The 22931-nt window shown below is 45.7% G+C and overlaps 2 protein-coding genes across 2 annotated transcripts; one reads left to right on the forward strand and one right to left on the reverse strand.

Annotated features, from left to right (window-relative positions):
• The first annotated feature begins 631 nt into the window (after nucleotides 1-631).
• Nucleotides 632-9763, forward strand: LOC311340984 (aspartate aminotransferase, cytoplasmic-like). Its single transcript, XM_084465900.1, has 9 exons — nucleotides 632-849; nucleotides 2431-2612; nucleotides 4622-4745; nucleotides 5247-5359; nucleotides 5771-5875; nucleotides 6104-6254; nucleotides 6685-6850; nucleotides 7935-8077; nucleotides 8453-9763. Exons 1-9 carry the CDS (start codon nucleotides 741-743, stop codon nucleotides 8590-8592), a joined length of 1233 nt encoding a protein of 410 aa, XP_084322026.1. The 5' UTR covers nucleotides 632-740; the 3' UTR covers nucleotides 8593-9763.
• A 2441-nt stretch (nucleotides 9764-12204) lies between these two features.
• Nucleotides 12205-22931, reverse strand: LOC311340051 (metal transporter CNNM1-like; the record flags this gene model as incomplete). The annotated part of the gene is made up of 10 exons (XM_084464915.1): nucleotides 12205-12284; nucleotides 12906-13010; nucleotides 14534-14638; nucleotides 14942-15173; nucleotides 15730-15905; nucleotides 16028-16127; nucleotides 16295-16464; nucleotides 17376-17516; nucleotides 17760-17903; nucleotides 21473-22931. The coding sequence occupies 10 exons, from the start codon at nucleotides 22929-22931 to the stop codon at nucleotides 12205-12207; spliced, it is 2712 nt and encodes a 903-aa protein (XP_084321041.1).

Raw genomic sequence — 22931 nt, forward strand, 5'->3', positions numbered from 1 at the left:
AATAAAGTCAAAAGAATGACATAAAATATACAGTACACTGTACATGTATTTATGTACACAACACAATTTCAAATATTTTTGAATTACAATATAATGAAAATGAGAAGAGTCAATGCAATGTAACATATTGTAATATATTTTTGAAGTGCAGCAGAGAGAGGTATTGAATCACTGCAAAGCAATGTCTACAGTTTTGGTTACATTGCCATCTGGTGGTTGGAGGGGAGACTGGGTTCCACTTTTTATTTAGTTACATCTGTACCCCAATGGAGTAATAAATATTAATATAAACAATCAGTGAAAGGTTTTTGGTGTCACAAGGAAGAATAGTTATTTAACAGTTAAAATTGACAGCTATCAGTTTACATTATTGCCTTATTATTTGTATTCATATTACAGCAGAATCTGTACACATTTGACACGAGTGAATGATGTTAAGGACGTTGGATGACGTTAAAGATGTTAAAAAAACAACAACAAAAAAAACCCTGAACTTTCTTCATCATCTGAAAAGAAGCCGTCATTTTTCTGACCCGTGGCAGAATGCGCCCTCATTGGCCGGCTCTACGTTCCGTACGTTTCGGTTCTCTAACCGGATTGGCTGCGTCGATACTCGCACAGCGCTGTCCTACAGCGGCGTATTGAAGGTTGAACTACCCGGCCTGCTCTCGTATCTCAGCGGCATCGAACCGTCCTTCTTCTGCCTGTAGCACCTCTCCTCCGGGATCACACCCACAGCCATGTCCATATTCAGCGAGGTCCCACAGGCCCCTCCGGTGGCCGTGTTCAAGCTGACGGCGGACTTCAGGGAGGACGGCCACCCCCAGAAGGTGAATCTCGGAGTAGGAGGTAAGACAAGTGGCCGCTACCTGCTAATGCTAGTGGGTTAGCCACCTAGCAGTCGTGCTATGGGCTGTCTGACTTCTGACGTGCGGCAGGGTCGTTGTGTTTTGCTCTGTTTTGTAAGGGATGTGGTGGCTGCGTAAACATTTATATTTGTGCTTCTTCATTCTACCAGAGCTGTAGAAACGTACTGCGGGTTGCTTGACCTTGGTGTGTTTGTGAGTTAGCAGCTCTCTGACAGGGTCAAGTGTTGTGCATACATTCACTGGTTGACATTAACTCCATAGAGAATGATACTTAAGTACTTTTATGATACTTAATAGTGTTGTAATAGTGCTTATACATCCATCCATTTAATTGCTAAAGTCGGGGAGCTACTCTAGACCGCATCATTTGGGCAGGTGTTTAAACGCCAGGTGACAGCTGGTGCTTGAGCTGTCAAATAGCTTTCGGAACAGTATTTGAAAATGAAAGCTTTTGTCTGTGTTCTGCCGAAGCTTCTTTAGTTCATGAATGAATATTTCTTTATGCCATGGAGTGGTCTAAAGTACCTGACCAGGGTGGGGTTAGTGTAATATTGGAACATTTAATAAGCCTAACCATCATCTCTATTCCTTTGCAATTAACTGATTTTATCCAATATCATACATTCTAATTATACAGTGATGATTACCTTGACCTAGAAACTATTGTAAGAGTCTGTTGTTGATTTTTTTTACATCAGGGTTAAAATTGTAAGATTAAGAATTGTTTCACTTTATTAATCCCAAACTCGAAATTCTCTCTCTTATTTTGAATGAAGCTATTGACGTGTTTGTTGACTTGTTGACGTCATGGTCGGTTTCTCTATGGTCTTGTAGTAAAGTATGTGTACATAATTGTTACCTGTTTGAACTGTAAGTAAACCCCTATATCACTTATGTTTGAGTCTCACAAAGTGGTGAATATTCCTTTTATTTTGGACTAAAATACATTTTGTTGTTAAATGCCAGGAATTCTCTATTAAATTTGACGTCAGGTCTGCTTCTTCGGGCTAAAATGGCCGAAAGCCTTTGACAACGCCCCATGCACCTGCTCCTATGAAACCCAATGAGCATGTTTTTATTTATACCCTTACTACTTTTTTTTGCCTCACATGCTGAATCAGGGGTCTTTACCCTACCCTTTAAGTCAACGTGTCCTGCTGGTCCCTGTAGGTTTTGTTTTGGCTAGTTCAGGGCCTCAGAGCTGCATTTTGTTAATAGTGTGCAGTCATTTGATACACTCTGTATATCTAAAGGTCACACCCACTGCTTCTAGTTGTACAGACTGCTCAGCGTGACCTCCAGATGCCTCACCATGTTTTTCTTTCTTTCCCTAGCAAACTATTCCCTAACTACTTTCTTTCTGTCTGATCTTCCTCTCTTTCCCTCTCTGTCTTAAACTTTTTAAACTTTTCATAACATTACAAGTCAATACAATGGTTATTGTTTTTACTCATGTAAAATCAGGTGGGCTGTCGCATAAGTAAGACAATTCTAGTTCTATTAGCTTAACATAAATACTAAGCTGTAACAGAAACCATTAAACCCTTTTTGTCCTCTGCAGCATACCGCACAGATGAGTGCCAGCCCTGGGTACTGCCGGTGGTGAAGAAGGTGGAGCGTCTGATCGTGGAGGACAGCAGCCTGAACCATGAGTACCTGCCCATCTTGGGCCTCCCTGAGTTCCGCTCAGCCTCGTCCAAGGTTGCTCTGGGAGACGACAGCCCAGCAATCAAGGAGAACCGGGTGGGTTTTAAAACTTTGATCAGAGGTTGATCAAGCCCTTTAAGTCACTGTGATTAAGGGCTATACCATAGACTGGAAAAAAATGGCCGTAGAGCCAATGACATCACCCATTGGTCTACACATAACTGTTATGAAGCCTTTGATTTTCTCAAAATATATACGATGGAGATGGAGCCACTGAGCTCCTAACTAAAAGGCTTTGCATTTTGAGATTGAACTAATTTTTGACAAAATCCGACAACCGCAAGTCACCAATAGGCCGTTAGATGAACTGCATGTTGGTAGATTCAGCCATGGCTTCACAGACGGGTGGTTTCTGTTGGCTGTTTGGGCTATACAAATACAATGCAGTACACAATAGGGATGTCACGATACCAGAAATTTAGTAGTCGATACCAATACCAGTGAAATTCCACGATTCTCGATACCCAATTCGATACCACGGTCAAAAACAAAACAATAAATCCCATGTACTTTATTTATTAAAAACATTTAAACATTCCAAAAAACAGTGGCACTGGCATGTAGCCTTCAAGTAATGAATAAAAATAAACCACTATTAACATTACAAAAAAAGAACAGTGGCATGTAGCGTTCAAGTAATAATAATAAAAAAATAATAATACGCACTGAAAGCAGGCAGTCATGCAGCTATGCGGCTGGCGTTTACACTTGCGTGCATGGCGGGGTTTAAAACATAACTTCCAACCTAATATTAAGTAATATAACGCAGGTGCGCAAGGCAGCCACAGGAGACGCCAACATTGTTTTCAACTGCTCGGTACCGCGCCGTATTAATTAACCAAGTTTTGAAAAGAAAAAGTATTTGAAGCGAATAAGCAACGCTGTTTTTGATTTGTTTATTTGGTTTTGAACGAATAATTTTGGATGCATGCATCGGCTTTGAGTTGGTTTGTTTACTTTGAAATTGCATACGCTCGCAACACACACCACACGCGCACACGCACGCACACATTCACCGCCGCACCTACTACAACCTGCCGATCTTCAATCAAAACATCAAGTAAGTGATGCCGAACGCAGTCGTACCATGCGTGTTTAGAAGCGCAACATTGAAACGGGTCCCGTCTGAAACAGTCGCGCGGCGCAGCGTTCCAAACGCAAAGTACTTCCAGACGAGACTCTTGTTATTCTTTTTATCGATGAGTCGAGGCGGAGCCATCGCACTCGCTGCAGCTGCCGTCTTCCATGTTCCTGTGTAGGTGTATATGCTGCCCACGTGACGTCCAGAGGAATTGCATCCTCGGTACCTACGGTACTAAGAAAAACGAGTACCGTCACGTTTTTTGAATTTTGGTATCGACTTGGTACCGAAGTATCGGTTCTCGTGACATCCCTAGTACACAATCCTGCATGCAGGATTGTAATTTATTCAGACTTTATTGTCTGCTTGGGGACTTTTGTTTTTCCACAAAACTGTACATCACAAGCAGAAACAACATTTAACTGTAGCAGTGGTTCCTGGCACATGCTACCTAGGTTGTTTACTGGGCTCCTCTGACACCAGGACAGGTAGTGGTTGTAGAAACCAGTTTGTTGCAGAAGTTGTACAGTTTTGGAGGCAGAGCAGGTGTTCCCTCCTGGCATGTCAGAGCTCTCCCTGAGTGTGTGTGGTGATGGCTGATTTAACCTGTGTACCCTGATTTCGGGATGCCCAACCGGTGTGCGGCCTCACCCAGCCCAAGAGTCTATTCAGCCTGACTCGGGCCAGGTGAGGCTTCTTAAATCTTCCATCAACCACACACAATCCACATACTACACCCTACACACATGTTCCCGCAACAATACTGGACAGTTGGGTGGACCAGTATAGTGATACATTTAACAGCACGTGTTGTAATGAAGGAGCTATGTGCACAGTGATGTTAGAGAGGGTTTTTGTGTTTGGATATTTATTCATAGTTTTATTCTTATTCTTTTATTCTTTCTATCTATTTAGTTGTGGTTCTTAATGTTTTCATGTTCTCTCCCGTGTCTCCCTCCAACAGGTGGGAGCGGTCCAGGCTCTGGGTGGTACCGGGGCCCTGAGGATCGGTGGGGAGTTCCTTCGTCGCTGGTACAACGGCACCAACAACACCGCTACGCCCATCTATGTCTCCGCACCCACCTGGGGTGAGTGGACCTCAGTCCCCTGGTCCGAGTGGTCGTGTCTGATCTGGTCCGGCCTACCTCAAATCTGGGTTCCACTTTCTTTTGCTTCATATTTGTTTTGGACTTATCATGTCGCTGGAGGTGGGGATTTGTAAGTGCGTAATAGGCTTGCGACGACTTAAGTAAAAGGAAAAGGAAAAGGGTCTTTAAAACGTTAAGCCACTGTACAAATATGCTAATTTAAAAGCCTCCTCTGAAAGATTCATCAACTAGGTGAACGACTTTTCTTTGGTAGAATAGCTTGGCAGAACGAAACGGAGCACAAGGTGTTACTCCAGCCCTTGCCATTTCTGCTATAATGTAGTAAGACTGCTGGATCCGAGATGAGGCTTTTTCCTGCCCTCCATTGACATCACCATATGAAAGAATGGTTGCTCCATCAAATTGTTGGCAAATGGCTGGCAATGAAATTCAAGTGTTCAAAACCTTGGCTAATGATGCGTCTCTCCCTGCGGCTCCCAGAGAACCACAACGCTGTGTTTGCCGACGCCGGCTTCAAGGACATCCGCCCCTACCACTACTGGGACGGAGCCAAAAAGGGACTGGACATCAGCGGTCTCCTTGACGACCTGGAGGTGACAAGGCAGGGGTTGATTAGCATAACTTGGGTGTTGTGACATGCAACTATTTAGGTCAACAGTCCCTCCCTAATAGTGCGCCTGTAGTTGAGCTACGCTGCGTGTCTTTGTGGGACTTAAAGGGAAACACTCTGTTGTAAATCAGTTTCAAAATGTGTAATTGGTCCATTTTCGTCATTGGTATCGTCACTTGGACCAATGATGTTGCAATCACAACACGCGTATGAGGCTGTACTCTATTGTGTTAGAAAAGAACCAAGCAAGATGTTCCCCCCCCTTTACAAAGCGGTAATCCTGATCTAGGCTCCACAGGGAACCCCCTCACCCCACAAGACCAATGGGTATACTTTCAGCTTCTTCAGCGTTCCCCTCTTTTTAATATTCTCTCTCCTGTCCCTGTGTCGGCAGAAAGCTCCGGAGTGCTCTGTGTTCGTCCTACACGCCTGTGCCCACAACCCCACGGGAACGGACCCCACCCAGGACGAGTGGAAGCAGATCGCAGAGGTCATGAAGGTAAAGAATGGAGGACTGATAGTGGCGGAGCTGGAAAATATAGAGTTTCTATTCAGACTAAAGAGTATACCTGTGTTCGGTCTTCATACTAGCTTATCCTCATGGCTAGATAGAAATAGATAACCAATTCAACACTAATAGGACTTTTGCAATCAAAACCATTGCTTATGTTGCAGTGACGCAACCTTAACCGTCTGTCTCTGTTTGTCTCCACCTGTCGCCCTCTAGAGGAGGAACCTGTTTGTGTTCTTCGACTCGGCCTATCAGGGCTTTGCGTCAGGCAGTCTGGATAAAGACGCCTGGGCTATCCGCTACTTCGTCTCCGAGGGCTTCGAGCTCTTCGTGGCCCAGTCCTTCTCCAAGAACTTTGGCCTCTACAGTGAGTAGAGCGGCCACTTATGGGCAGGTAGAGACGGAAGGAGAGCAGGGGAGGATACATTGAGTTCATAAGCAGACACTTTTACCCAAAGCAACTTGCAGTGAATTCAGATGCATGTCATTAAGGAGCAGGTAGTGTTTGATAATCTAGCTTTAGGATGTCTTATTTGTCTCACGATAAGTTTTATATTTAACACTTTTATCAAAGCGTTTAAGGTGGAAAAGCATCCCGCAAAGCTTTGTATGTGAATAGAAAGAACCATGATATAGGATATGATGTATAAACAATGCACAAAATACAACCTACAATCCACGCAACTGACTGTTGGTCATCACTGTCTTCCCTTGAACTTAGAAAAGTCATAATACTCATTATTCGACGTATTATCAGTCACTCACTCACTAAACCTCTTCCTCTCGTTTCCTCCCAGATGAGAGGGTGGGCAACCTGACCGTGGTTGCCAAGGACAACGAGAACCTGACCCGCATCCTGTCCCAGATGGAGAAGATTGTCCGGACCACCTGGTCCAACCCACCGTCCCAGGGCGCACGCATCGTCAGCAAGACCCTGAACTGCCCGGAGCTGTTTGCTGAATGGTACGTTGTACTTTTGTATCATCATCATACAATATACAGAATATAGCTTAATATACATACTATACCTAATAATGATCTATTCTGTTGTGTCATTTTTTTAGAATACACATATAACAGAATAGATATATAACCCTTACTATGTCCAATACTATGAATATAGTTAATATAACATGATACATCTGTAGAATTTACAACCTTTGGTTTACAAACGTGAATTAATCAATATAAATATACAACCTTTTTTGATGCTCTGTATCAAAAAAGGTTAGTACATTAGTAGACAAACATGAATATACAGAATATCCAACCTTACACACCCAGAACTTTAGTTTACAAACATACAGAATATACAATCGTATACACTGATTACTTTAGTTTACAAACATTAATATTCAACATTATACCCCTGGTACCGCAGTTTACAAACATTAATTTAATGTATATAATATATAGAATACAAGTTGTGCAACTAAAGTTCTCTGACTCCTCTTCCGTGGTTGCTGTGGTTACGCTCCACTCTGTCCTACTAGTTGTTTTTAGAAACTAGGTCGTGCAGCTCTTATTTTTAATAGGGCTTTGATTACTCTCAGGGCTGCACAATTAATTGCACATTAATCAAAGTCATGATTTTTGCATCCAGCTAATTTTGAATGTTGCGATTACATTAATATATTTTTTAATGATTTATTAAAATCAAAAAATGTTATGCTAATGATAAAAACAAGAATAAATAAGATGTTGTAAGCCTGTTACCTTAAAATCAAATTAAAAACAGTTTCAACTCAATTCTGTTATTTACATTTTTCATACACAATCGATTTATTAATCTGTTAATCGCAATACATAAATGATACCTTTCTTTCAGCATCGTTCAACCCCACATGCAAGTGTATTTTGGATAAAAGCGTCTGCTGAATAACTAAATAGCTATAGTGGTAACCAGCTAAGAACCAAGGTGTCCCTAGAAACACACGTGCCAGACGTCCGACCCCGGCTCTGATGATGACCAGATCAGCATAATGATCTGTCACACTCATGTACCGAGCGTGACCACAAGTGACTCTCCTCTCTCTGCTCCCTGCAGGAAGGGCAACGTGAAGACCATGGCCGACCGGGTGCTGCTGATGAGGGACCAGCTGAAGGCCAAGCTGCAGGCTCTGGGCACCCCAGGGACCTGGGACCACATCACCCAGCAGATCGGCATGTTCAGCTTCACCGGACTCAACCGTAAGTCACGCACGCCCAAAACACCCTGACACCGACAGCAGGTGGTGTTACTGAGGAGAACACTACATGACTGTGTGATTCCAATGAGTTAACTGTATACAATCATTAATGTAGGCTCATTTACAGTTTTTATAAACGCCTGTAAAGCGGAGTGATACATGGATAGTTAAATATACCAGTGCTGTTATTTACCATATCAACACTTATATCAACAACAGTTTATGCTACAGTTAGTTGTCCACAGTTTAGAACAGGCATGTTCCCTGGCTCAAAGTTATATGTTTAGTATCAGTAGATCTCTTTAGACTTTTCAACGGCATTGATGCGTCTGGAACAGAGACAGGCAGTGAGGATTCCCTCCCCTTTCTCCCACAGCCAAGCAGGTGGAGTACATGATCAAAGAGAAGCATGTCTACCTGATGGCCAGCGGCCGCATCAACATGTGCGGTCTGACCTCCAAGAACATCGACTACGTGGCCCAGTCCATCCACGACACCGTCACCAGCATCCAGTAAACCCCCAGCCACGACCCCCACCCCTATCGCTACCCCTTCCCCTCCTACTCCCACCCCCACTTCTACTCCACCACATTAACCACCGTGTCTTCTCTGTGTGCTTGTGTGCCCTCTCTTCCGATTGGTTGAACCCTGCTGTCCCTCTGTTCTGCTACATGCTTGCTGGGTGTTGAGGCAGGGGAAAGGTCTTACTGTAGTTGGGAATGTGCAATTAATCCGGCAGGTCACAGTGAACTGGTCCATGTAATTCCCGGTTTGTCTCTCCTCCACGATTCCATTCAGGAAACATTTAATCCGGGAAAGAATAAAAATGACTTCTAGCTGCCAGTATAGAGAGGGCTAACGAAGTACTGTATAGTCCATGAAGCCATCTCAATGCTCCACGTCAGGCCTTGACCTTTTTGCTCATATTACATGTACACTGCAGCCATCGGCCTATGGACACGTGTCCCCATGGCCTTGGGCAGGAGTGGCCACACACATTTCACCCTCACGGGCCTCCTTTTAACCACACTGTTGGCTGAACGACAAGAGCTCCGGCTCTTGGTTCAGGTGCTATTTTACCTAGTCATGTTTTTTTTCTGAGATGGCCTTCTTAGAAACTGTAATAGTTGGTGGGTAAATGAACATAGAGAACAACGCTCAACATTATCTCTGTCGTCGAAGCACTTAAAGTAGCGCCAGGCCTGCCCGAGCCAACACATGAACCACTACATGTCTTGTGGACTATAGGCCAGACGAACTATAGGTAAAGTCAGAATAATAATGAAAAACAATAATAATACTGGAATAGCTGAATGCTAATGAGAATGTTCCTAGAGTTAGAGTTTGTAACCGGCTGTGTGAAAAGGTCTCGTAACCCTAGATAATATCCACGTGATTGTGTTTCTGTGCCACCGTTGAACAAAACCAGGACCGCCACCACCTCATGATCACGTCATTATGTTTCAGAAGTACTGCTGCAGTGAACAAAATGGTCCTCATCACGGTTCAACACACACACACACACACACACACACACACACACACACACACACACACACACACACACACACACACACACACACACACACACACACACACACACACACACACACACACACTGTGCCGTGTTGTACCTCTATCACCATGTTGTGAATATGCTGAAATAAATATTTCATTTGAACCGCTAGGACTATGTGCGTTGTATTTCTTCTGTGTGTGGTCGACAACAGGAAACACACGACCCTAAATGTTCTACCTGGAAATGCTTCGATATATATTTTTCATTTTTATGTTAACTATATAGGGGACGTATAGGACCTTTTTATGTCATGTGATGACAATCATAAATCTTATTATTATTTATTATTTTTATTATTTATTTGTTTATTTGACAGGGACAATGCCCAGTGTATTAGCAGTGTCAGAGTCAGCTATAAGCTAATTTACGTCTGTAGTCCCCGGGCAGGAGACTACAAAACAGAGAGCATGTGATGCATTCCTGTTGACCATCTTCATCCTCATCTTCTTCCCCTCTCCTGATTGGCTGTACAACAGGCTGAGTTGACAGAGGGAATCAATGGTACTGGATTGACCTCTAAACTAGCCCTGTGATTTGCTGCTGCCTATGCTCCAATGCAGCAAAGTGACTCAGCAGATCTGACATACTGCACAGACACACACACACACCTCCCTTACACACACCTTTTATATGTAAATCAATAGTCGACTTCACAAGAACAACCCCTCCTACTTCTCCACCAATCACCATCCAGTAACCTTTCTCAGCCCCCCCCCTCCAACCAGTGCAGTGGCACAAATCTACTTCCGACAGACACACACACACACACCCTCTCCTGCAGTGGTGTTGAGGAGCCTGGAGAGTCTAGTGGTTTGGTACTAGACTAAAGGTTCTTGGTGCACAATGTTCTTATTCTGTTAGACCTCCTTGAGCAAGACCTACCCCCCCAACACACACACACACACACACATTTTCCCTTATGACCTTTATCTGAAATACTATACTTCAGTCAAATGTCTGCTAAAATAAAGACGTTGTTCAGAAGTAGTTATATTACTAACCTAACTACTTCTGAACTATGTAGCATGTCACAAGCATGTTATTGACGGCTAGTAAGAGACAACAGTCAGTCTAGTTTGCGTTTTGATGAATTGCAAAACAAAAAGCATTGATTCTTAAATAGGTATTTGTTTAATAACTTTAAATAACTTAATAATAATATACATTTTATTCATATTGCACTTTTGATTTTGTTTGCTTGTTAATGAATGATAGATCACCATGAAAAAAAACACCATCATGTTGTGCCCATATATTCTACACAGCACCTCAGCCATCAGAGTAGTCAGCAGCTGTGTCTGAAAGATAGCTACGATGTGTGGATATGGGTAAGGGTTCGGATGGATGCAGTGATGAAGGTGATCTCTTCAAAGCGGGACACAAAGTGGAGGTGTGAAACGTTTGAACACAGATTATGTGTTTGTTTGGATAATTGTCTTTCACTTCTATTGCTTGCTCAAAGAAAGGCATCATGGAACATGCAGTCGAACTATTGGAGATGATGAAGATTTAATAGCACAGCAATTATTTAGCATTACATTCATTGGTATTCATTAGCAAATATAAATGTATTTGTTATTTAAAATACATTTTTCAAATGTCTGTTAGTGAACTGTTATACATAAACCCAGGTGTGTGTGTCACTGTACAGTTGTATGTGCATGTGTGTTACTATGCAAGTGTAGTTTTGTGTAAATGTGGCGATGGATGTGCAGGTGTGTTTCACTGTGAAGGTGTAGGTGTGTGTATGTGCATGTGTGTTTCACTGTGCAGGTGTATGTATGTGTTTGTGCAGGTGTGTAACTGTGCAGGTGCAGGTGTAGGTGTATGTCAATGTGCAGGTGTAGGTGTGTGCATGTGTAGATGTGTGCAGCTGTGCAGCTGTATGTGTAGGTGTGTGTATGTATGTGTCAATGTGACGGTGTATGAGCATGCTGAAAGACCCAGCGGTACATCACATAAGGGGGCTTGTTAGAAAAAGAAGGTGCTTTGAAGATTCCTAACACGGAGGAGCTGGGTTCAACTGAGAGTTAACTTATAAAGGAACTTGTTTCAGTAGATTATACCCGAGCAGGCACGACTTACCCATGCTAATGCTAGGACAAAAAAATAGCTGCTCAATATACAAGTCTTAAAGTGTCTTTAAGTAGCGTAAAGTGTCTTTTAAATGTGAACAGACTACGTAGTGTATAAAAATATAAACACGTCCCTTGTCCCTTGCCCGTTTCTTGTCTTTCGATATCTTTAGAAAAATTACGTCTTCCGGAAATTCATATAATCACTTAACTCCGTTCCAGCGGATTCCTCTGTTTCTCACAGCCACGCAGATTCATCCTGATAATGTTCTTCTTAAAAAGGGAACTCTCCGTTCTGTCTCCAGGATCGGCCCTCACCTCGTCCTCACCAGGGGCTGCTCAGAGAGGGCCCTGACCTCGTCCTCACCAGGGGCTGCTCAGAGAGGGCCCTCACCTCGTCCTCACCAGAGGCTGCTCAGAGAGGGCCCTCACCTCGTCCTCACCAGGGGCTGCTCAGAGAGGGCCCTCACCCCGCTAGGTCTTCACCAGTGGCTGTTCAGCGAAGTCCTCTGGGGTTTTATCTCCTTCTCTAGACCTTTTCCTCTTTTTGTGACCTGGAGAGACAAGGAGAACAACGTTTACCTTCTGACCTGAACAGGCTGGTTAAGAGCAGTTCTGACCGGCTAGAGTAAACTAGCTGGTTTGAAAATCAGTTTAACTAGTTTCTTTAAACTGGCTGATTTAAAACAGTCACTAAAATCACTTTAAGTGCAAAGCGTTGAGTAATTAACATCAACATATATACAATGTATTATATAAGACAAACATAATTAGACAAAGATCATCTGAAAAAGTTGTTCAGATGTTATATTTGGTATATAATATATTCTAAAACTAACTGGGAAGAGAAAGCAAAATAGGGTTTCTCTTTACATAGAGAGAAGGGCGGGTGATAGAAGGAGACTAAGTGGAGGAGAAAGAGGGAGGGAGAGTGAGAGTGTGTGTGAGAGAGAGGGCGAGAGAGAACTATTGAGTAAGAGAGAGACATTAGTAAAGAGGCTGAGTGAAAGAACTGTTTCACAGCAACTCCACACTCCACAATTGTGCATATGTGTGTGACTGACTGAGTTTGAGCAGCAGCTCCTTACCATGGTGTGTGTGTGTGTGTGTGTGTGTGTGTGTGTGTGTGTGTGTGTGTGTGTGTGTGTGTGTGTGTGTGTGTGTGTGTGACTGACTGAGTTTCAGCAGCAGCTTCTTGCCCAGTGTGTCCTCTGAGCCGCTCAGCGACAGAGCACTGATAAAGGGGGAAGTGTCCGTCTCCATGGGAACAGAAGATGTTTCTGAGGAGGAGGATGCAAGGAAGGGATGGAGAGAGAGAGAGGAGAGCAGAGGAGGAAAGGGAGGGAGGGGAGAAGAGAAGGTTGTTTAAAAGGCTCAGAATATGCTTCCCAACAACATAAACCAGGCCAATTAGAAACATGATGTAACATGAGGAGGATCAGGAGGATTTTTTGCTCAAGCTGACAGTGTATAGAAAATGTGTGTAGAGTGTGTGTGTGTGTGTGTGTGTGTGTGTGTGTGTGTGTATAGAGGCTGTGTAGTGTGTACACATGGTTGTGTCCAGTCAGTGTAGTTAGTGTGTTGATGATTGTGTATAGTGAGTGTAGAGTGTGCAGATGGTTGCATAAAGGCAGTGTGTAGTTAGAGTGTGTAGAGTGTGTAGTCAGTGTTTTGTCAGAGTGTGTAGATGGTTGGGCAAAGGCAGTGTGTAGTCAAAGTGTGTATATGGTTGTGTTAAGGCTGTGTGTAGTTCGAGTGTGTACATGGTTGTGTTAAGGCAGTGTGTAGTCAGAGTGTGTATATGGTTGTGTTAAGGCAGTGTGTAGTCAGAGTGTGTATATGGTAGTGTTAAGGCAGTGTTTTGTCAGAGTGTGTATATGGTTGTGTAAAGGCAGTGTGTAGTCAGAGTGTGTATATGGTTGTGTAAAGGCAGTGTGTAGTCAGAGTGTGTACATGGTTGTGTAAAGGCAGTGTGTAGTCCGAGAGGGTACATGGTTGTGTAAAGGCAGTTTGTAGTCAAAGGCCGTGTCCCAATTCAGGGGCTGCATCCTTCGAAGGACGCGTCCTTCGAAGGATGCAGCCTTCGTAGACCGCGAAGGCTGCATCGAAGGCCGAACGAGCGTTGTGGAATGGGACGGTCTGGCCTACGGAGCGTTTCCGGATTGCATAACCAGCCGTTAACGTCCTTTACCTTGCGTGACCACGCGCCGCTCCTGTCTCCTAGCAACCCTGACAGCTGCGGTTCAAACCGGACAGCGGAGGAGAAATATGGAGCCAGAAATCATAATTGTATTGGTTATGTTTTATCTTTTATTGGAGGAGTGGGAGAAGATTCACCGCTGGAGCCGGCGGGTGAAGAGGAAGAGAGGACGTCGGCTTAACGTTAATTAGTTTAACGTTATATGTCTAGCGTTAATGTCATTGAACTTTGACTAAATAAACTATATAGACTAAATAGACTAATAAAATTTGAATAAATTTACATATTTAAAATGGTCCCAACCTTACTTTTATATTTAAAAAATGTTTTTACACGTTTTGTCATTAAATATGTATTCGCTGCAGCTGCTGCCATTTCTGAAAAAATATCCAACGCGCAATGAATGTTGGGATACGTCGGGCCGTGAAGGATGCACCCGATGCGTCCTTCAAACCCGGGGAACGAAGGCTGCATATCTCGGCCGCATTCGAAGGACCCTTCGAAATGGGACGGCACTTGACGCGCCGCTGTGACGTATGCGGTCTTCAAATGCGTCCTTCGAAGGATGCAGCCCCTGAATTGGGACACAGCCAAAGTGTGTACCTGTTGTGTCCTGGCTCTCAGACCGGTCCTCCTTGATGTAAGGGATCTCATCCATCCTCAGGAACACTGAGTCACTGGGACTCTTCTGACCGTCTGACTTACTTCCTGCACACACACACACACACACACACACACACACACACACACACACACACACACACACACACACACAGGTCTTTGGGTCTAGAGGAGGTTGAGAGGAGGTCTAGAAGAGGTCTAGGAGTCTGCTGTGGGTCTTGGAGTCTAGAGGGGGTCTAGAATAGGTCTAGGGTCTGGTGAAGGTCCTAGGGTCTGGAGGAGGTCCAGAGGAGGTCTAGAAGAGGTCTAGGAGTCTGCTGTGGGTCTTGGAGTCTAGAGGAGGTCTAGAATAGGTCTAGGGCTCTGGTGGGGGTCTGGTCCTATACTCACGGACGATGCGGTTCTTCTCGTTGAGCAGGGAGGTGCTGTGCGGGACGCTTGACTGCTGCCCCCTGCTCCGGGCCGAGGTGGGCCGTCCCGTATCCCTGGGGGGGGGCATGAGGGTGGAGCCGTGCTCGGGGGTGGGGGGCTCCAGCACTGGGGGGAGGTCAGGTTCTGGTGTCTGGGGGGAGGTGTCCATGCGGGTGGCGGTCAGGGCGTTCTGGTAGTGGCTCCTTGTGATCTGATGGAACGGAGGCGAGCCAGGAGGTGTTAGTATCTCTAGCAACTAGGGGCAGGAGGATGTGGTGGTTAGGGTTCTTGGTTCCATCCCCCATGTCTGCAGCCTACCCATGGACACCTTGAGCAAGGTGCCCCTAACTCCCACCTGCTGCTACATGTCATGTGCCTGAAGAAATTATCCCTGTCAGTCTCTACGAAGTTAATAAATACACATACAGTGTCCACAACATGACCAGGAACACTTGATTCATGTTCACAGCATTGTGTCATGTTTTTCATATTTTTGGACCATTTGAAACAAAACATACAGTTTGAACACCTGTTATGTTGAAGATTGGTTAAGCTTCAAGTTGATCATAGCTTTCCACTTCATGAATGATCTAAGTCCAAACTAAAACTCAATCTCTAATATTTAGAAAATAATGTACACCTATTATGCCTGTAGGTAGACTGCATACATTGAGAAACCTCTGGTCTGGGAGTGAAACACCCTGACCACTAGACTCTCCTGCCTCCAGTCAGCTGTAATTTGTGCTGGGAGCAGGGCTAGTGTTCACCTTGATGACCTGGACGGGGGTCAGCTGTCTGACAGAGTAGTCGGGCAGGTAGGCGCTCCCCCCACCGTTCAGTTGGTTCATGCTGCCTCCATACAGCATGGACTCGGAGCGGTCCAAACCACTGCTGCGAGAAGGGGATCTGTGGACTGGAGAACCGAGCCTGGGTGTGAATATCACTGGAACAACTCACGGCACAGATTTAAAAACTAGACGAAGTAATACATATTTAAATAATTTGACCTATGACCATGGGCAGGTTGAAGTTTGTGTGTGTGTGTGTGTGTGTGTTTGTGTGTACCTGGGGTACCTGTTGGCATGATAGCTGGCACCCCATAATATGCAAACGCTCCATTCTCAAACCTCAGAGCCTCCTTCCCAAACTCCACCTCCACTCGACCCTGACACACACACACACACACACACACACACACACACACAGTCTTCAGATAAGTTGCATCTTAGTCAAGAATATTAAAGTTAAAAGGAGTCGTAAAGTCGTAGATGTAAACTTCTAATTTATTAAATGTGCTGGTTTGGTTCGGAAGGTTCCGGCAGAGTTGGTTACCTGTAGCACGAGCAGGAAGTAGTCAATGGGTTTGTTCCGCTGGTACAGGAAGTGCTGCGGTGCCCGCTTGTTCTTCTCATCAAACTTTAGATCCTGGACGACGCTGGGGTGCTTGATCAGCCGCAGCAAGATCTTCTCTGATAGGTGGGCTGGCTTGAAGGGCTCCACCTCTAGGGGGAGAGAGGGGAGGAGGTTGGGAGAGAGGGGGAAGAGGAGAGAAAGAGACAATCCTAATTACGTTGACACTATTTCACTGTTTACATTTTTGGATTGGATTACTTGGGGAAAGGAAGTGAGCACCTCTGTGTTTCCCAATGTGAAGGAAGAATGCTCAACCGCCAAGTACTGTTCCAATGTTGAGGACACTCTCGCCTTTCCACGTCCTTTGTTTTTGAGAATTACGAGAATTTTCATGGATGCATCGCTGGATCTCAACAAGCAAAAATACCCACAATCCTCTGCGTTCACATGCTGCGTGGGGTATTTAAAATTTGTGGATGCAAAGCAATACACATGCTGCTGGGCTTCACACAAGTGACGTTATTTGAAAGTTTTCAGAAATATTTTGTGCTGTATTGCTTTTTATAGATTCATCATGTAAATGCAAAAATTTAAGCTTAAAGACCTGTGTGATTTTTTTCAAACGTTTTTGTAATGATAGGCTATATTTCGACGGATTGATTTGTTTTAATATGTACGTAGCTGGTGTTCAAACTACTGTCGCCAATAACAATTTCAACAATTTAAATATTAAAATATATACCACTGGAGCAGTATTAAAAAGCGGAAGCGAAAGCACTTCCACACTAGAAAGTCGTTCCAAACTCTCAACACTGAACGCTCACAAACACTAGGCGGCGCTCTAGCCTCATCTCCATAGAACGCGACTCGCAAGGAAGTGTTCTAGCAAGGCTGCAGCCTCCACTTCGGAACACAGCCACAAAGTGAGTGTATGTAAACAGAAGGTGAGTGTGCGTATACAGGAAGTGAGCAACTTCCAGAGGGAGTGCGTACCTGTGAACAGATAGGGAGTACTTGTAGACAGGAAGTGAGTGTGTGTATGTAGACAGAAAGTGGGTACCTGTAGACAGGAAGCGGTGTGTGGCCAGCAGAAGCTGTGGGGATATCTTCACTTTCATCTCGTTCTCCGACAGCTTGAAGATTGAGAAGTCCTGCTGCTTCCGCTCGTGATGGGACACACGGCGCTTGGTGCGGTTATCAGCTACACACACACACACACACACACCACTGTAGACAGCTAGGGAAATGCATCTACTGTGGGTGCAAGTACAGAGTTATACAGATACAAATAGTTATAAAGCTTCAACAGGGCTTCATGGCTGTATACATACTTTAGAGGTTTGTGCATGTGTGTGAGTTTGAGTGTGAGAGTGAGTTTGAGAGTGAGAGTGAGAGTGAGAGTGAGTTTGAGTGTGTGTGTGTGTGTGTGTTTGTGTAAACATACTGTACAGGTCAGTCTCATCCAGGATCTCAGACTTGATGATCTCCTCTATGACGTCCTCCAGGGTCACGATGCCCATGACCTCATAGAAGGGGTCACCCTCCCCCTCGTTGTTCACCCGCTGGACCACCGCCAGGTGACTCTTACCTGGAGCAACAGCCAATCACAAGAGAGATGGACCAGAGCATTAGCCAGTCACAAGACAGTTGGACCAAAGCAATGATAGCAGCCATACTGACTGAATTAATGAATTACTTTTTAAACATTCACATGGTTAACTCTACAGGATAATACCATTTGTAGAGTATAATGTAATCTAAATAAGGTAGAGGGTGATAATGAAGAGACTGTAATCGTTAGTCAATACTGACGCTGATGCTGACGAAGTGATGCTGCTTACTCACAGGATTCAGGAACAATATAGATAAACAAGAAGCATCACCAGAGAGAGAGATGGAGAGAGAGACAGAGCGATGGAGAGAGAAAGAGAGCGAGACGGAGAGAGACACAGAGAGATAGAGAGAGACAAAGAGAGAGGAGAGATTAAAACCTTTGGCGAGATGGATAGAGATGTAGAGACACACACACGCACACACACACACACACACACACACACAGGTATACATATTGTGGAGGGCCTTGATGCCAAAGACCCTCCACAAGGAGTGAAGCTATCAGGACCATAGACATACTGTACATACATTGACGCTGCTTGTGCTCTGTTTCCATACCCAAGAGTACCCAAGTTCAATCAAACTGTCACATTATATATATTTATATAATATATATAATAGCTGTAGAGACAAGTTGGAGAGGGACTGAGGGACAGACACAAAGAAGCAGGAGGAGGGCGGAATAAGACTGCACTGCAGACACTGGGCCATTCAGACCTCCATCCTCCCACCAGCCTCTGCAAAGGGTTTATGCTGCATACAGTGGAAACGCAATACAAATACATAACTGTGCATACAAGGCATACTCTATGAACAGTATACTATAGTATATGCTACTATACAACATACACCATGCTATACTGCATACAGTATAATAATAATAATCTTTATTATGGACTCGAAAAAGTGGTCCACTCTCATACACATACACACTTAACATACAAGACAAAACCAAGTAGACAAACAGCCAAACAATTAATATAAAATACAGTAATTTGTCACTGTTAGTTTAAAAGAAACGGTGCAAATTATTGTGCCAGTGCTTGCGAAGCCTGGATGTGAGCCGATATCCCATCATGGGGCAGGTTAAGGCCTTGATAACACAGTTATCAGATAGGTCCAAACGACACATGAAATTGAACATCAGCTTACGCAACAATGCCGGACAAGTTGGTACATTAGAAGATACAAATAACTGGCTGGCACTGTGCCACCTAGGAACACGTAGCAACAACCTCATGGCGTCATTATAAGCCACTTTTAGCCTCTGCATACTTTTCACTCTGTAGGAAGACCAGAGATGAGCTGTATACAGGGGGGTGACATAGGCCCTGAACAGAGCACATTTGACATCAACAGAACACACAGAAAATTTTCTTAACAGCATATTGGCCTGTGCATATATTTTACAGCACTGACAACGGATGTCACTGTCATCTCTGAGATCATCAGAAAAGACATGGCCAAGATATTTTAGTTCCTTCGTCATTTCTAAGGAGCCATCAGAGAGATAAAAAGTAGGAAAGGACGATTTCCTGTCCTCCCTAGATCTCACTACCATGGCCTTACTTTTTTTAGCATTATAGTTAATGTCAAATTCTCTGCCATATTGTGTACATATTCTTAGCATTTGTTGTAATCCTGCAGTATATGGACAGAGTACAACAAGGTCATCAGCATACATGAGATGGTTGACAACTTGGTTTCCCACAATACAGCCTGTTTTACATTCATTCAATTGTTTTGACAAATCATCAATATAAACATTAAAAAGAAAAGGAGATAAAATGCCTCCTTGCCGGACCCCATTACTCACATGAAAAGGAGCAGAGACAGCATCATCCAACTTGACCTGAAATGTTTGCTGAGCATACCAGTATATGAGAACTCTAACAATATATTTAGGAACATTTCTCTCAAGCAATTTAACAAATAATTTGGCATGATTAATCCTATCGAATGCCTTAGAGGCGTCAATAAAACAAAGAAACACAGAGGAGTTTTGACTTTGGTACTTAGCAACTATCTCTTTTAATGCAAAAATGCATAGGTCAGTACTATGTTTTCTCTTGAACCCAAATTGATTGTCAGTAGTTAATACATACATTTCTATCCTATTTAAAATGTACTGTATACGTATGTATACTCCAGCCCACAGCAACACACACACACACACATACACACACACACGCACACCCACACCTCTTTGCGATGCAGTAAGTTGGTGTGTAAACAAATAGCGGTGTGAAAGAGGCTGTTGTGTAGAAACAGACTGGGTGCTGTGTGGAAGAATCAACTCAGAGCCAACACATTTAATAGTCTGGCCGGCAACTCAGTGAGTTGCAGGCCAGGGGGAGAGAGAGCTGGAGGGAGAGGAAGGGATAGGGAGAGAGGAGAGGGGGATGAGGGAGGGATGGAGAGAGGGGAGAAGGAGAGATGGGGAGAGAGAGAGCCGAAAGGAGGGGGGGTTTAGGTAGAGAGAGGGAGAGGAGGGATGGAGGGAGGAGGGGGGGAGGACGAGGGTAAATGGGGTTAGGGAGATGGAGGGGGCGAGAGGGGGGGTGGAAGGGAGGAGAGGGAGGGTGGTGGGAGGAGGAGGAGAAGGGGGAGGGGCAGAGGCTGTAAAAGGTGAGAGTTTCAGCCATAACATCCTGTGAACAGCTTTGTCCTCTGTGTGCTCACATTTTGACAGCACAGGGTAGACTGCACAGCACAGCGATGAGACGACAGAGACAGAGAGGACCCTTTAACCTCCTGTGGGTCCATTCAGCTGCCAGTATCACACAGGATGTAGAATTATGGCTGTTTTCATGCTGGGATTTTCGGCAGCCGATGCCTCCTTTAGCTTGTTGCAAAATCAATGAATCAACACACGATTAGGCAAACAGTTAACTAGACAGCAAATAGTGCACTACATGGTCTCTATAGGTGGCATACAGTAATGGATGGCTCGCTGTGTGTGTGTGTGTGTGTGTGTGTGTGTGTGTGTGTGTGTGTGTGTGTGTGTGTGTGTGTGTGTGTGTGTGTGTGTGTGTGTGTGTGTGTGTGTGTGTGTGCGTGCCTGTGCGTGCCTGTGCGTGTGTGTTGTTGAAAAAAACAACAACATGAGGGCGTCATAATGCTGACTCGGCAGAATCGAGGCGGTCTGTGATTGGGCAGTAAAGGCCGCACCCATCTTGAAGACACAGAGAGCGCCAAACGGAAACGTTTACGTAGACTCGGTCAGTATGGGCGCACTCACACTAGGCAAAGTTGCCCTGTACCGTACTCAAGTACGACCCCCCCCCCCCCCCCGTACTTGAGTACGGATGGCGTGCTCACACTAGCCAAACGTGCGCCCTATGATGACCGATGATGACTCTTCATGGTAATTGAAGATAAAAAGTTAGAAAAACAGAAAAGGCCCGATGGTGAAACAAGTACAAAAACCACTCAATTATCATGGGGAAGATTCTAAGAATTCCATGACTGGTAAAGAACAACAAACCAGAGCTTGAGGACTTGGCAACGAACTCCCGCCCCAGTTCCCATCCCACACTTTACCTTTCTTAAACTCCTCCAACATGGCGTCCAGTTTGGTGTCGTTGAAGACGCAGTGGAGCGGGTGCTTGTAGAACTGGGTGATGGTCTTGAGGGACGTGCAGTCGTCCGGGTCCACGAACGCCAGGTCTTTGACGAACAGGATGTCCACGATGTTGGAGCGCTCGTTCTCGAACACGGGGATGCGCGTGTAGCCGCTCTGCATCATCTCCGACATAGTGTTGAAATCCAGCAGCGCGTCCGACGCCAGCATGAAGCAGTCGCCCAGCGGCGTGAGCACGTCCTCCACCGTCTTGGTGCGCAGCTCCAGCGCGCCTTGGATGATGTTCAGCTCCTCTTTGACCAGGTCGTGGTACGGGTCGGTCACGCGTAGCATTTCCAGGAGTTTCTCCCGCGTGTAGAAGTTGGAGATCTCCTGTCGGAGCACCAGGTCAAGCAGCTTGCTGATGGGGTACGACACGGGGAAAGAGAGCACCATCAGCACGCGCGTCACCCAGATGGTCTTGGAGGCGATGGCGAGGCCGTGGCGGGAGGCCACCGAGTGCGGCAGGATCTCGCCGATGAAAAAGATGCCGAACGCGCAGAGCACGGTGGACTGCCACGTCATGCCCAGGATCTGGCACATCCACACGGCCAGCGCGGCGTTGATCAGCGCGTGGCCCAGCAGCAGCGTGCACAGCACGTAGTTGCCGTGGCGACGCACGGACTCGATCCTCCGCGCGTGGTTCTGCTCGGTGTGCGTGCCGCTGTTCTGCAGCACCTGCAGCTCCACCGGGTCGAGTGCCAGCAAGCTGAGGTTGAGTCCGCTGAACAGCGCGGACAGACACAGCAGCAGCACCGACACCAGCACCTGCAGCCACAGGTTGGGCACAGCCGAGCGCTCCACCACTGCCACCCAGAAGTCCCGCGTGCGGTAGTGCTCCCACTTGGAGCCGTCGAACGCGCACATGGAGTAGTGTTTGATCTTCTCCCCGCGCCGCAGGTCTTTGGCCAGGAGCTCCACCAGCACCGAGTTCTGGCTCGAGGCCGACTTGAACGAGCCCAGCACCTCGATGTCGGACGTCCGGGCGGTCTTGTCCATGCACATGTTCCGCTTGGGGTGCACCTGCCCCTCTCTCCCGGGACTCGGCTCCTCGATGAAGGCGATCCACGGAGCGGCGTTGCTGGCCCTGGAGGAGCCCGCGGTGCGGTTGAGTCTCCGGCTCGGGGAGGAGGTGGAGTAGTACACCCGCAGCATGAAGCGAGTCCCCTCGATGGCTCTCAGCACCCCGTCCTCCACGGACAGCTCCCCCCCGGTCTCCTCCGGACGGAAGCCCAGCAGCCCGTGGGACTGAGCCGGGAGCAGGAGAGAGGCGAGGCCGAGGGACAGGAGCAGAAGGCAGGACGGGGAGCTCCGAGCCCCGGGGGTGGAGAAGAAGGCAGCGGAGGCTCCGCCGGGGGAGACCGCAGCTTCCGCAGCCAT

Source organism: Micromesistius poutassou, assembly GCF_964030765.1.
Source record: "Micromesistius poutassou genome assembly, chromosome: 3".
NCBI classification, from domain to species: Eukaryota; Metazoa; Chordata; class Actinopteri; order Gadiformes; family Gadidae; genus Micromesistius; species Micromesistius poutassou.